This window comes from Macaca thibetana, chromosome 10, assembly GCF_024542745.1.
Source record: "Macaca thibetana thibetana isolate TM-01 chromosome 10, ASM2454274v1, whole genome shotgun sequence".
Lineage (NCBI taxonomy): Eukaryota > Metazoa > Chordata > Mammalia > Primates > Cercopithecidae > Macaca > Macaca thibetana.
The window spans coordinates 17,525,410-17,541,727 of record NC_065587.1 but is presented as its reverse complement, the minus strand read 5'-3'; the positions used below and the strand labels follow the sequence as shown (position 1 = coordinate 17,541,727).

Below are 16,318 nucleotides of genomic sequence, written 5' to 3'. Positions count from 1 at the left end.
ATCCTGGCTAACATGGTGACACCCTGTCTCTGCTAAAAAATATAAAAAATTAGCCGGGTGTGGTGGTGCATGCCTGTAATCCCAACTACTTGGGAGGCTGAGGTGGGAGAATCGCTTGAAACTGGGAGGCAGAGGTTGCAGTGAGTCGAGATCACGCCACTGCACTTTAGCCTGGGTGACAGAGTGAAACTCTGTCTAAAAAAACAAAAAACAAACAAAAAAGTGGGTTTCTATGAACATCAAATGAGATACAATATGAACAAATTGTAAGTGGTGAAGAAACAGAGAAACGGGAATAGCTATAGTAGACTATAGCCATGGCGGTGACTGAGTGCCTGCCTAACACTGTCTTCACTCATGCTGACCCCTAAAAGAGCCAGTTACTCGTGAAAAGCTCTTTTTGTGTTTCCCCATGCACTGACTCCACTGAATCCTGGGTCTCCCATGTGGATATCATGTCCGCAAAAACGCTGGCATTTCCTGGCTATGAGAGACACTTGATCTTTCCTTTCAATGGTGGTTTTGCTTAATCCGTTTCTTCTGCTTGGAAACTCACTTCTGACTTCACCTCGTCTGCATGCGAGGGACCCGCTGATGTACCTGTCTCCCCCACTAGACGGTGGACCCTGGACACCGATGGCATTGTGTTCATCTAGGTCCTGCTGTGAGCCTGACGTAGAGCCTGGCATGGGGGAGGTCCTTGATGATGGATGAGCAGAGAAGCCGCCCTTTCCCTGTCTCGCCTTACGAGCCACTTACGTTTTCACTGTTGACATCAGCCTCACTGGGGCAGCCAAACAGCTCCCGCCTCAGAAGATTGCCGTCATACTCCAGGAAAGTCAGGTAGAGGTTGCGAAAAAACTCCACGTGCTTGTTCTTCACCCGGAGCTTCTTGGGGGAGTTCCAGTGAATGACCTGGCAGGGAGATAAGGAGGTGGTCATGTGCGGCATGGGTGGGGGGGCCCTCACACCTGTAGGAAGCCACAGCTCAGCACTAGGCTAAGCATTATTTGAGGGTCTGCTCGTTCACTCATTCAACAGTTTGGCAGAGTGGTTAAGGGTAAGGGCTCTGAGGCCAGGTCGCCTGGGATCAAACCCTGACTCTGCTCTAGGTAGTCCTTTAATCTCGCACAAGTGACTGAATCTCTGTGCCTCAGTTTCCTCATCCGTGAAATGGAAATAATCTGTGCCAGTTATTACATTGTCATCTCTCAGCCCTAAGATGTGATGCTTAGGATGTGACTCTGCACACCCTATTTCTGCTTAGCCACCTGCTGCCTGTAGGTGCTGCCCAGAGGGGGCATGACTGGGCCATGTTGCCCAGGCTGGTCTCAAACTCCTGGGCTCAAGTGATCCTCCCACCTTGGCCTCCCAAAGTTCTGGGATTACAGGTGTGAGCCACTATGCCTGGCCTAGAATATTTAAATAGTACTAAAATTTCTTCTAAGAAAGCACCTTAATTTATTATTAATATCTGGTGGCATTCATTGCTAGTATTAAAAAGGATTCATTATTACTATAGAATAACCATGATTAGTAAGACATAATTTGTATTAGTTTATTTAATACTTATAACAGGCCTATGGGGCAGCACGATTGGATGGGGAAGAGGCAGAAAGACTCTGTAATTTGCCTGTGGTCACAGAAAAGTAGGTTTGGAACCTCTGTAGCCTGATTCCAGAGTCCACCTGCTTAACTACTCACTGGGCTTGCACTGTGTCTGAGATCGGCACACAGGGACCGAGGAGACTGATGACTAGGCCAATGAGATGGTCTCTCACAGCTGAGCCACATGAGCTGAACCCTGAATGATGGGTGGAGGCAGAGCATCCAAGGGGACAGGCCGAGTCCAGATGAGGGAAATCGCACACCATCAAAAACAGCTAAGCCAGGGAAAGACCTCAAGGGGGCTGCACTGTGAGGTGGCCCTGGTCACATACGATCATATTCTCAATGCTCCTTGGCAGACACCAAGGCAAGGCTGAGCCCAGTGCGATGGCGTGAATACCTGAGCACAGTCCACAGAGAACCCTCCATGGGACACCTGTCACGGGAAAGGGAAGCCTGTACTGAGTGGCCACTTTTCATGCCCTTGGCTGGGAGCCTTCTCCTGGGGGGCTTACCCATGGGTTGAACACTTCACTAGCAGTTTTACATTCACTGGCTTCTTTTGGTCCTCACAATGACCCTAGCAAGGCATGCAATCGTAAAGAGGAAGAAACAGTGAAGAAGTGACTTGCCTATGGCCACCTGGCTGGTAAACATGGGAGCTAGGCTTCAAACGTAAGCATGTCTGATTTCCAAGCCCACGTTCTTTCCTCTACACTGTGGAGGACAGAAGTGAAGCTTTTAAAACGTTCTGTTTCATGCTTTGTCTGATTATAGAGGACACAAAATAGCCTTTCCCTCAATGGCCCCCTACTGTCCTTACTCTCTCCTCCTGCGGGAGTTGAACAGTATATCAAATGTAAGGGACTGTCTTCCACTCCCCCACAAAATTCACATGCTGAAAGTCTAATCGCCAAGGTGATGACATTAGGAGGTGGGATCTTCGAGAAGTCATTAGCTCACGAGGGAAGAACCCTCATGAGTGAATTAGTGCCCTTAGAAAAGAGACCTCAAAGTGCTCCCTTGCTTGCTTCCACCATGTGAAGACAGATGGGAAAGGTGCCAACTATGAACTGGAAAGCATGCCCTCACCAGACACCGAATCTGATCTGCCAGCGCCCTAACCTTGGACTTCCCAGCCTCCAGAACTGAGAAATAAACATCAAGCAGCCAGACTGGACTAAGACACTGAAGGAAGGAACTGGGTGTCCACAGCTCAGTCACTTCCTGCTTCCCTCCTTTGCTTGGGTTCCATCTATGAGAGTCTGCAGCAGGGTCCAGAGCCTGCCATCTGAAGGGAGGACTGGAAGACCCAGCTCCCTCTGCCCTGTTTTGGGAATGTGCATTAGCAATACCCATGGAAGCTGGCTGGATAAATACTGCTCTAGAAGACCAATTTTCTCTCTCATGGCATAATGAAGGATGGGAAACCTATTTGGTCCAAACCACATCCCCATGACCTCCCATAACTAACAATGAATGATATAGTAGCCAGAGTTAGAACTATGGACCTCAGACCAGCCGAGGTCTGAATCCCAGCTATGCTCTTTACTTAGCTGTGTGTGTCTTTGAACAACTGGTTTCTCTTCTTGGAACCTGTTTCCTCAAGTGCAAGGAAGGGATCAGCAAGCCTGACAAAGTAGGTAAGAGGGTTAAATAAATGCCTAGCTCCATGCTTGCATGTCAGAGTGGCTCCATAAGTGTGGGTTTCCTTCCCTCTCAAAGATGGGGCAGGGAAGGAGGAGCTCTGCCCTCCTTTCTCCTTCCTGCCAGCATCAGTCAGGAAGCAAGCACTCAGCATTCAGGAGGGTACAGAGGGCTGGCAGGGATGAAACTATTTGATGAGGTTTACATTTCAGGGACGGATGAGTGTGCAATATGTGGTTTTCTTCTTGTGCCTTTTGAAGGGTAGGAGAGGGAAGACTCTCCCCTGAGAACACATTCGATCTGGGCATAAGAAGATCCTGGGCCATGCCTTAAAATAATTGCACATGGGCTGGTGTCACTCATACCCAGTGGGTATCGTGTCTTCTCTGAGAATGATTCCGGTGCTTGCCAAGTGCTGAGCCAGCAGGAAAGTTGATGGATGTGGATCTGACTGAGGAAATGTAAGCTTCCTCAACAGGGAGAAACTTAAACTAAGTGAAAAGAAGGGCTGGCCTATGGGCCCACAAAGAAACAAAGCTTAATGTATTGTGCACAAATCTGCCAGGTACTTAAGAGACATGGTCTCATTAAATCCTCCAAACAAGCCCATTTGAATCCCACTGTCCACTTTATGGAGATGGTATGTGACTTGCCTGTATCTCACAGCTGGTAAGTTGCAGAGCTGAGACTGGAAGCCAGCTCTAAAGCCTAAACCTGAGGCTCTTAACTACTATCATATCTAGTCCTAAAGGGCTGAGCATTTTACAGATGAGGAGAGTGAAATTTACAGAGAAATGAGTCCGCTCCACATCACATGGTGAGTCTGTGCCAAGTCAGGGTTGGAACTAGGACCCAGGTCTCCTGGTGCCCCACAACACACCCCAAGCCATCTGTTAGCTTATCAAGCCTCATCCTGCTCTGCAACTGTCTAGTTTGTGTATTCACAAACTAGATCTGGGTTTGTGTATTTACTACAGGCAAGTGCTGGTGTTATATAAGAAGGAACATTGGGGAGTGGATGGTGAGGTCATGGGCAAGCACAGGGGGTTCTAAAGCTGATTGCTTTGCAATCCAGCTTCCTCTGACCGCCAAGCCCATTCAAAAGTCTATTAAGGTATATTCAGATTTACATTTTGCTCCTGAGTTTTTTAATCATCAGGACATAGAATACTCCATTACCTTGTGCTAGGATCTAAATAAATAATACTTAGTTTGGTGCAAAAAGTACTTGTGGTTTTTGCCATGAAAAATAGCAAAAACTGCAATTACTTTTGCACCAACCTAAATACCTATCATGTATCTAATACCCATTATATGCTAGACATTAAGCTGGTGTTTTTTGTTTGTTTGTTGTTTTGGAGACAGGGTCTTCCTCTATCACCCAGGCTGGAGTACAGTGGTGCAATCTGGGCTCACGGCAGCCTCAATCTCCCAGACTCAAGTGATCCTTCCTCTTCAGGCTCCTGAGTGGCTGGGACTACAGGCATACACCACCACGCCCAGCTAGTTTTGTTTATTTTTTGTAGAGATGAGGTCTCACTATGTTGCCCAGGCTGGTCTCAAACTCCTAAACCAAAGTGATCTTCCTGCCTCAGCCTCCCAAACTGCTGGGATTACAGCACTTTGAGCCACTGCATCTGGCCAGGCCAGGGTTTTTAATGTATGTGTGTATCCATATACATATATATGAATATTAAATATACAATACCTATTATTTACTTCTCTACATTGAATGTGATCATGGGATTAGAGAGGAAACAAAATAGCTCTCACCTTTCCCTCAATAGCCCCCTACTGCCCTTACTTTCTCCTGTGGGGGTCGAATAGCTTATTAGATGTAACGGACTGTCTCCCACTCCTCCTCAAAATTTATGAATGTGATCACGAGATCACATTCAATCAAAACAACCTGATACGGTGGTTTCTATTATTATCTCCATTTTTACAGACGATGAGTCTGAACCTCAGACTAGCCCAGGGTCACTAAGTGCGTACGTGCTCAAGCTTAATACAAAATCAGATCTGTCTTGCTCAGGATATTAGTCAGGGTTCTCTAGAGGGACAGAACTAATACGATAGATATATAAAGGAGCTTATTAAGTCTTAACTTACACGATCACAAGGTCCCACAATAGGCTGTCTGTAAGCTGAGGAGCAAGGAGAGCCAGTCCAAGTCCCAGAACTGAAGAACTTGGAGTCTGATGTTTGAGGGCAGGAAGCACCCAGCATGGGAGAAAGATCTAGGCTGGGAGGCTAGGCCAGTCTCTCCTTTTCACGTTTGTCTGCCTGCTTTATATTTGCTGGCAGTTGATTAGATGGTGCCCACCAGATTAAGGGTGGGTCTGCCTTCCCCAGCCCAGTGACTCAAATGTTAATCTCTTTGGCAACACCCTCACAGACACACCTGGGATCAATACTCTGTATCCTTCAATCCCATCAAGTTGACACTCAGTATCAACCATCACACTCAGAAATGATTTTCTTTCTTTTATATCTCATGTATTCATTCAACAGAGAGTAAGATGAGCACTGATTTTGTGCCAGACACTGATCTAGGGGCTGTGAATGCAGAGATACACACAAGAGACCCTAACTCTCTTCCTGAAACTTACAACTTAGAGAGGAAGGTATCATAAAACTGTCCATTTTTAAACTACAAGTATGATAACGTGCATTTAAAGAGGCAGTTGGTGATTCTTCCTGGGTAGGGTCACATTAAGCGGAAAGAAACCAAGGCCCAGTGTGGGAAAGTGACTTACCCAGAGTCACACAGCAGAGGCAGAGGTAGAGTCCAGCTTCTGTCTACCGGGCCACTGCTCTGTCCACTAAACCACATTTCTCACTCTGGAAATCTGACTTAGGATCTGTGTTGCTGATATATATATATATTTTTTATCACTGCTTGTTTGACTACTAAGAAATGTCATGTCCTGGTCCCTTGAGGGAAAGAATCACCCATCATTGCTGGCTTGGGGGCAGCAAGCTGGTGACTACTAAGAAATGTCTTGTCCTGGTCCCCTGAGGGAAAGAATCAGCCATCACTGCTGGTTTGGGGGCAGCAAAAGCTGGTGGTGTAGACATTTATTGACGGGCTTTCACATCTGGGACAGAGTGACACTGGAGAATGCACCCAAAATAGATTTTTGTGAGGAGCTGATAAGTGCATGTGGATCTACAAGGATTGTGATAAAAATCTACGATACCTTGTTCCACTTTCTGAGGCATGTTATCACTGTAGTAATAATAATAATTATTAGCAGCTAATATATACCCAACACTTACTGTATGCCAGGCACTGCTCTGAAAACTTTACTTCTAATAGCTCGTTTACTCTTTACACAACTCCATGAGACAAGTGAAGCTCTCACTATGTTACCTGTCAGGTGAGAAAAGTTTAGCACATTGCCTGAAGTTACATAGCTAGAAAGTAGGAGAGTCAGGATTGGAACCCAAGCAGATAGAAAAATTAGAAATCTGCATCCCTTATTTCCCCCATATCTGTCATCACATTAAATAACTCTGTTTACAGAAATGAACATGAGACTGACAAAAGATGACAGGATCAGAAATGAAACCTACTCTCCCCTTCTAATACCCACCCCTAGGATACTAAGGCTGCAGGGTGATTCAGGATTTCCCAGATACACAGGTGGAGCCTCCAGTCTGGCAGGAAGTAGAGAGAGCGGGGCATGGAGGTTGCATATCAGGTGGGCTACAGGAGCTGCCAAGCATCAGAGGCCCCATGGATGTGATCTGATTGGATCTGAAATGCCTATAAAGGCTGAGTATATGTGCAGACTTGGAGTCAGCCTCTACTGAGCCAGAGAAAATTGACAGAAATTGATTACTGTCCAGGAAACTTAAACATCATCTGGGAAGGCAGCAGAAGTCAATGTGATTAAAGGAGACATGAGAAACTCTATCACCCATCAAAGGCACAGGAAAAAGCAGTTCAAAGGCAGAAACAAGACCTCAGTACAAGGACAAGGCTATGGAAAGAGTTCAGCCAACACTTCTGATGCACTCAGACCCCAGAGGGTTCATAAAAGTCATTAATGGCACAAAAGAGCGAAGAAATCAGAGCCTGTGTGCAAATGCCCAGGTGAGTAAGAACATAGATCTTATCTCTTCCAAGTTACTGGGATAAGAGGCATTGGAAAATGGGTCTCCATCTCAACACTCTCATCGACCTTCTACGATCCACAGAATAACACCTAGCCTGACGCAAACTGCCTTCCACTTAGGATTCCAGCTCTATATCTAGGCTAAAAGCATTCCTGGTATTTCTTAAACGTGTTTCTCATGATGCTGGGTCTTTCCATATGCTCTCCCCCTTGCTAGAATGGCCTTACTTTCTCTCTACAATGCCCTACCTTCTTTTCTTTTCTTCTTTCTGAGACAGAGTCTCGCTCTTGTTGCCCAGGCTGGAGTGCAATGATGCAATCTCAGCTCACTGCAACCTCTACCTCTCAGGTTTAAGCGATTCTCCCGCCTCAGCTTCCCAAGTAGCTGGGACTACAGGCATGCACCACCACACCTGGCTAATTTTTGTATTTTTAGTAGAGACGGGGTTTCGCCATGTTGGCCAGTCTGGTCTCAAACTCCTGACCTCAGGTGATCCGCCCACCTTGGCCTCCCAAAGTGCTGGGATTACAGGCGTGAGCCACCGCGCCTGGCCTCCTACCTTCTTTTCATACCAATGCCAGCTCATCCTTCATGGCTGAGCTCAAATGCACATCTTCTGCAAAGCTTTCCCTGAACATTCACGGTAGAAGGCTGCCTCCTTTCATGTCTCCCCCTCCACTCCATTCTTCCTAACAGAACACTAATTTTGTTTGTAGGGGTAATGTCCCCCGCCCCTGTGAATGGATCATGACCCAAGATTTAAGCCAATCATGATCCAAGTCTCTGATTTCCCAGACTACCTTGCAGCCAAGGGTGGCCACGTGACCTAGGAACGCCTAAAAAGTTACATAGGGAAGCACCGATTTCCTAATAAAAACATTCACATATGGCTAGTGTCCTCTTCTCACTTCACTCACCTTTCTATCGTAAACAGATGTGATGACTAGAACCATGACAGCCATCCTGTGACCATGACAGGTCAACACATTGCTCTCCTATGAGCCAATGTCTGTGTTTGCCTACTCTGGAGTTCTTAGGTAAGACAAACCCCCTACTTTATTTTAAGTCACTGCAAATTGGGTTTTCTGATTCACATTGTAAGTATTCCTAATACAACACCCTAGGCAGTTGCTAGGTCCTTCTTCAGTGCTCTACAGGCTCTTGCAGTTAGCTCTATTAGAGAAATCTTTGTATGCTTCTTGTAATTATTTATTTACATGCCTGCACCTGGCAGCACTGGGATGTGAATTTTCAGGCTGGCAGGGAACTTGACTTATTATTCTTTTGGAGTGCCACAGTGCCTGGCACGTAGTTAGTATTCAGTAGCTGCCCTTTGGTTCAAGAATGGAAATCATGATGATGACATTCTCAATAATCCTCACATTCTGTCTGTATATGGTAAATCAATTATAAAAGCTCTACTAATGTGGGCTTTGGAATGGAGAAACATATTCTCCTTTTCTTTGTCTAAGGGACAAACAGCTTGTCATTTTTTCTTGAAGGAGTTTAAGCTCCCGCTGTTATCCCCTTGTTTGGATTTTCAAAGAGAAGGGCACTATTTTCACAAGTCCTTCTCCTTGTCATCTTTGGGATTACGACACATGAGAGAAAAGGAGGAGCAGACAAACCTACAAGCCAGACCCAGCTCCAGCTCTGATCTGCACTTAGTTGCTATGTAACTCGCACCTAGTTGCCTAATATCACAGAGACAGCCCCTCATCTGTAGAAGGAGCATAACCACAACTACTTTGCAAAGTTGTGGTCAGTATCAGGACTGATGCAATGATGGAGATAAAGGTATATTGCATGTGTTCATTCAGTTATAAAAGACATCTGGTTTAGACTTCATGAAAGAGTCACCTTACCAATGAAGAAGGCTGGATGAAAACAGAACCTGTATGGGGGAAGGAGGAGTAAGAAACAAGATTTTAAATAAGGGACTGCAGATTGTCACACAACCTGAGGGGCAAGGATAGGGAAGGTACAGACAACACAGCCCAGAGATGAACCAGGCCAAGGGCAGGTCCTCCTGGCTAGACTTCAAGGAGAGACCTGAAAAGGGGACTATTCTGAAACACAGGCACTTTAAGTTGGGTTTAAAGTACTGGGCAGATGGGAGGCGGAGGCTGTGGTGAGCCAAGATTGCACCACTGCACCCCAGCCTGGGCCACAGAGCGAAACTCTGCCACACACACACACACACACACACACACACACACACACAAACACACACACAAAAGTACTAGGCACAGATCAAGAGTGCTATTGGGCAAGGGCAAGGCATTGATCTGGTAAGACTTAGGTTCAAATTTTACCATTGCCTTTTCTGTCACTCCAAACTACCTACTATATTTGAACCTCTATTTTCCAACCTCTTAAAAGAAAATAATAATACCTGCTGCATAGGATCAATGAAACAAAAGCTGTAATGGCATTGTAGTAGGTAATTTTATGTATCAACTTGACTGGATCATGGTATGCCCCGATATTTGGTGAAACAATTATTTCTAGGTGTGTCTGTGAGGGTGTTTACAGATGAGATTAGCATTTGAATTAGCAGACTCAACAAAGCAAATGGCTCTTCCCAGTATGGGAAGCCATCGTCAATCCACTGAGGCCCTGAATAGGACAAAAAGCTGAGGAAGGAGAAAGTTGCCTTTTTTTTTTTTTTTTGGCTCACTATTTGAGCTGGGACATCAGTCTTCTCCTCCTTTCAGACTGGGACCGATACGGTTTGGCTGTGTCCCCATCCAAATCTCATCTTGAATTGTAGCTCCCATAATCTCCAGGTGTTGTGGGAGGGGCCTGGTGGGAGGTAATTTAATCATCGGGGTGGGTTTTTCCTGGACTGTTCTCATGATTGTGAATAAGTCTCACAAGCCCTGATGATTTAATAAAGAGCAGTTCCCCTGCACATGCCCTCTTGCCTGCCGCCATGTAAGACATGCCTTTGCTCCTCCTTTGCCTTCTGCCATGATTGTGAGGCCTCCCCAGCTTGGTGCAACTGTCAGTCCATTAAACTTCTTTTTCTTTATGAATTACCCAGCCTCAGGTATTTCTTCATAGAAGTATGAAGATGGATGAATACAGGGACTTAACCATCAGCTTCCTTGGTTCTCAGGCCTTCAGACTCAGATTGAAATATGTCACTGGCTTTCTTGGGAATCCAGCTTGTAGACAGCAGATAGTGGGCCTTCTCTGCCTCCATAATCTATGAGTCAATTCTCATAATTAGTATCTTCAGATAGATACACATTCTATTTCCTATTGGTTCTGTTTCTCTGGAGAATTTAATGTAGGTGTCCACCATGGAGCCTGCAGCAGATCTGTGCTCAGTGCTTGTGATATGAATCGAGTCTGTGGAATATACATACTCCATTCCCACATGATGCTCTCTTTGAGGAAGGCTCAGCATTAGCTAAAGTGACACTGTCCAACATCCCAGATTGTTGGATCCTTGAATGCAAGAGCTGTGTTCTATCCAACTTTGCAGGTAAAAGGAGGCTTGGCCAATGTTTGTTGACTTCCCGTGGATTGTACCTCAGCTTCCCCATGAGCTGCTGAAGCTTCCTTTCCATCCCTCTTCCTTTTCCTTTCCAATTCCTGACAATTATCAGGTACTGCTATTACATAAAAATTAAATAAAAACGATGCCCTTTATACCAAGACATCTCTTTCACCACAAAAGTTAGCCACAGTGCAGTCTGGGGTCCTGGCACTCATAACTCTTTGGCTCCTGTCACACAGATTCCTGTTGCCTTTTGGTTTTTAGTAGTCTCAGCCAAAAAAGAAAAGAAAAATTTCTTCCTAGACAAAAAATACATCATTATCCAGGAAAGGGGAAGAAAAGAGATCCAACTCATTCATGACTTAGTCTTCTCATGTGGAAAATGTAGACACTTAGGCCAATGCATGAATCCCAGGCCTTGTGTTATATCCTATCATTTCTTGTTCTGTCCTCTGTAGCATTTCTTATTTTTCCCTGCCCAAGGAGGTAGAGGCTAAGGAGGGGATAAAAGGACAATAGGAAAACGGAGACTCTTCACAATATTCAGGGCTGGGAAGGTCATGAATCCAGGAGACGATTCAGCTGTATTTTCTCTAATGTTCATCACGTTCAATGTGTTGGGTTCCTTTATGCTATAAAATGGGGGTAAAAACCAATTTGAACTGGATTCTGTTACATGCAAAGAATTCCTGATGCTGCCTTCATAGCAGGACATGAAGAAAGATGCAAACAGCGTTAAGTGTCCTCAATGACTGCTGCCTTTATGCGACTTCCCTGCAGACAACCCACACAAGACCAGGAGTGATAACCAGCCCGTATTCTTCCTGTCTCTATGGAATTAATTACTAAGACTGTATTCACATTTTAGCCTCCCCACAGTGTCCTCCTCGGGGGTGTGACGGGAGGACAGGCAGGCTAGAAGGAAGCAGATACCAATTCTAAAGGCTGGCATGGGATCCTTAGCTGAGGAAATTGGCCAAGGTGGGTTGAGGAGCAGCTGGCTTGAGTCTCATGGGATGTTGCCAACTTGGCTGAATTTCAGTAATGCCCTTGGGGGTGAGCACCATAGGATTCACTGCTTGGAAACCCTGGGAGAGGCAGCTGAGCTTCCTGGTTCCCAGCAGGCACCTTCCATGGGGCCCACTATCGCTCTTTTGTCTACCCTGCATCACCGTCCTTTGCAGAAGTAGACCAGGCCTTCTTCCCATGATTCTAATGGGGTTGTCAGTCGTGCCTGACCTGCCAGAAGCACGGACATGGACTCTGACCATTCCTAAGAACACAGAGATGGGTTCTTGCATGGACACCTGTCCCATGAAGGGTCAACAGAGTCCTTTTGAGGAGACACTGAGAGAAAAAGGCCTCTCTCTTCAATCTGGGTTCATGAGTACTAGTGACTCTTCCATTAGCCTTTGCATTTTTTATGTTTTCATTGCACATTTTGCCTGAAATGACAATTGATCGTTTGTTTTCTTGTGTGATAGCTGTATTCCGCACTAGAATGTAAGTTCAAGGACAGCAAAGGCCTGGACTGCCTTGTTCACTGTTGTGTAACCAGTGTCTAGGTCATAGCAAGTGTGCAATTAATATCTGTTGAATGACTAAGCTCATAGCAAGTGTGCAATGAATATCTGATCAATGACTAAGCTCTAACTACTGGCTGGAGGCCTCAGGAAGCCACTCTGCCATAACAGAGAAAAGCAAAGGCAGAGAGGGAGAGGGAGAGGCTAAGTCATGTGAGCACCCATATCTAGCTGCATCAATGCAGAAGGCATGGTACGGTGGCACTGCGCTCTCAAATATTGAGGTGTTCTGGCAAAGTCTTCTACCAACCAACCGTACTATTACTTATTTTTAGTGTATTTCATTAGCATTATAATTACTAATATTTAATTAAAATAGCCCTCACAAAATGAATGGCTTAAAGAAGAGTCCTGCATTATAACCCAAAGTATAAAATAAATGAGTGTATATAGATATAAACGATTTTTAAAATAAATATAAATGGAGAAAAAGTGACCAATCTTCAATTTCAGAGAAATTCTAATAATATATGTAGATACTACTACCCCCTTTTTGAGGAGATGCATCTTAATCCCTCCATTTCCAGCGCAGGGTAGATGTAATGACTCACCTCCCAAAAATAGAGTATGAAAGGGAAAATTAGAAACATTTATTTCCTTATTTATTTATTGAGACGGAGTAACCCAGGCTGGTGTGCAATGGCGTGATCTCGGCTCACTGTAACCGTTGCCTCCAGGGTTCAAGCGATTCTCCTGCCTCAGCCTCCCGAGTACCTGGCACTACACGCACGCACCACCACACCCAGCTAATTTTTGTATTTTTAGTAGAGACGGGGTTTCACCATGTTGGCCAGGATGGTCTGGATCTCGTGCATTCATGATCTGCCCGCTTTGGCCTCCCAAAGTGCTGGGATTACAGGCATGAGCCCCCGTGCCCAGGAGAAAATTAGTACCTTTATAGTGGAGAAACCTAGCCAACATTGCCTTTACTACATAAGAAGGGCTAACATCCCTAGTAATGCTGTGTGTGGGCATCGTGTACCTCCTGATACATTGTGAGGAGGAGGGCACTTCACATCCGTGATATTCTTTCCAAAAACCTATCACCTCAGTCTAATCGTGAGAAAGTATACTAGACAAACCTACTTAAGGGACATTTTAGAAACTACCTGACCAGAACTCCTCAAAACTATTGAGGTCAGTCAGAAAAACCAGGAAAGACTCTGAAATTATGACACACCCAAGGAGACTAAGGAAATAAAGCTTAAATGGAAAAATTGAGTGAAATGCAAGGAAAGCTTGAAGTTTACTTGAAAAGCAATATATTGATGTTGGTTTGTCAGTTTCGATGAAGGTACCACTGTTAGAAGATGCTGGCCAGGCACGGTGGCTCATGGCTCATGCCTGTAATCCTGGCACTCTGGAAGGTGGAGGCGGGCAGATCACCTGAGGTCAGGAATTCAAGACCAGCCTGGCCAACATAGCGAAACCCCGTCTCTACTAAAAGAAAATACAAAAATTAGCCAGGCGTGGTAGTGGGCACCTGTAATCCCAGCTACTTGGGAGACTGAGGCAGGGACAGAATTGCTTGAACCTGGGAGGCGGAGGTTGCAGTGAGCTGAGATCGTACCACTGCACTCCAGCCTGGGCGACATAGTGAGACTCCACACCGCCCCTCCACCAAAAAAAAAAAAAAAAAAAAGATGTTCATGTGAGGGGAAAGTGAAACTGGATGACAGATATATACAAACTCTTTATGCTACCTTTTAAACTTTTAAGTCTAACATCCTTCCAAATAAAAGCTTATAATTAAAAAAGGGAGTTCTACAAAGGAGCTACAGACGGAGAATAGCAGTAAGACCAGTTGATGTGAGTAGTAAGAAAACAGCTGAGCTGACACTTCTGTTCCCAGTACCAGCTCTTCCTTAGCTCCATTACAAAGTAGAGAAATGACTCCCTAATTGGATCTGACAAGAAATTGGCAAAAAATTTAAATTCTCAAGACTATTTGAAATATGAACTTACAACCACTATCATTCAGGGAGAACTTCAAACTGTGTATTACGCCTTGAGATATTACTTAATGTTAGTATAAAGATGCGTGATTTGCAAGACATTTAAAAACAAAAGCATTCAGAATATGCAGACGAACTCTCTGTAATTTCTGGATGATGTTTAAAGTCTTGCGATAGTCGGTCTTAGGCTTGACAATGTTTCACTGAACTCCGTGAAAAGAGGTTAGAAGTCTCTTTAGAGATTTCTTTCATCAGAATAAAGGATAATGAAGTCCAGTAAGGAGAATACTTGCTTTTCTTTCTTTTTTTTTTTTTTTTTTTTTGCCTTGGCAAAAACGGCTGTAAAAATACACAAAGATAATATGGTAAGAAAATGAAGTAAGTTCCTTTGTCAGCAAATATTGCAGGAAGAGTCAGAGAAAACTACGCTGAAGGACTGAAGCAACTAGTATTAGACTGAATTACATGGGAGATTTGCTATGGAATTATATCAAAGTACAGAGTACCGTGTGTGGGCTTACGCTATTTGATAGATTCTGTTTAGATAATGAAAGACACAAAGAATGACTTTTTTGTGAGTACTAAAGGCAAAATGTCCTGCAGAGTTATATACTGAGTGGTAAATTCCTACTTTAATGATAACAATATTTTATGAAAAGAGAGTATGTGGAATCATTAGAGGTAGAGTGCTTTAACTGGAATAACAAAAGGATTCTGGAGTAAGGTCACAGAGTCAGCACCCTGCAATGAATTCCTTTGACTCCATCATTGCTAAGCAAGCCTGCAACAAAGTACTTGAAACCAGCAGGCACAAGCACTGCTAGATGCCATTGATTTAGATAATTTTATACAGGCAAGACTAAAAATAGCATTACAATTTTACAGTACTTTCTAATGACATGAGAGGGGGCAATGAAAATGTGTGTAACACACAGCTTTGCTGGCTAACTCAAAGCAAAGGACATGTAAGAGATGGCACACGTGAAGAAAGGATGGTTGCTGGTGGTATTCTATCTCACACTTTTGAAAAAACACACCTACTTTAAATCTGACCCTTCAGTGGAAAGGTGACAAATGAGAAAGTAAATATTGTGCATTCAGACGGAAACTCTGAAACAGGATACAGCTTTTAGAAAATAAATGTTTGAAATTGTTTCCCTCATTATGGGATTGCGAGGCCAAAAAATGACGTTACCTATCAAAGCCCTCATTTCTATATACTTAGAAAACTTCAAAATAGATTTAACCTTCCAAATGAACTTCCAAATAAAAAACATTACAGTCTTCACTTAAGGTTGATAGATACTTGGAGGCTGCAGCTTTAAGTGAAATTATATACCCTATAAAGAAATCAATTTACCTTCTTAGTTGATATAAACAAGAGTTAAGTTCTTATGACACATAGTGTGTTGTTTCACTTAAAAGTCACAGTTCCTGTGAACCTGTTGACATTGAAGTGAGGACTTATTGTACAGTGGGTTTTGAATGTGTTATCAAAATGCTAAAGAATATTTAATAAATTATCAAAAGCAAATGATGGTCATCAAGAGAGACTTAAATATAATAGCTGACTGCTACAAATATTTTTGTATGATTTTCAGATTAAACTGAAACAATGAGTATAAAATGAATTAAGCACAGTCAAATGATGTACTTTATTTCTATTTGGATCTGTGAATTTTAGGAGGCATCTTTTTTTTTGCAGTCATAGCCATTAAATCCAAGTACTTGTATAACATGCCTTTAAAAGTAAGACTACGAATCACTGTGACATAAAGTACTAAACCAACATTTCAAAAATAATGAAGCACATTCAATAATATTGCTATGTTTAAACATGAATACTTATAATGTTTTTCATAAGAGCAAAAGGGTTTATTATTACTAAATTG

At 43.8% G+C, this 16,318-nt stretch overlaps 1 protein-coding gene across 4 annotated transcripts in view; it reads right to left on the bottom strand.

The window, feature by feature from the left end:
- The window catches only part of LARGE1 (LARGE xylosyl- and glucuronyltransferase 1), a 633,432-nt gene that overhangs the window by 62,398 nt on the left and 554,716 nt on the right, over positions 1-16,318 (bottom strand). For all 4 annotated transcript variants that reach the window (XM_050745851.1, XM_050745855.1, XM_050745853.1 and 1 more), the window contains exon 10: positions 760-915. In XM_050745851.1, coding sequence (XP_050601808.1) covers positions 760-915 — 156 coding nt within the window. The remainder of the gene's footprint in view (positions 1-759; positions 916-16,318) is intronic.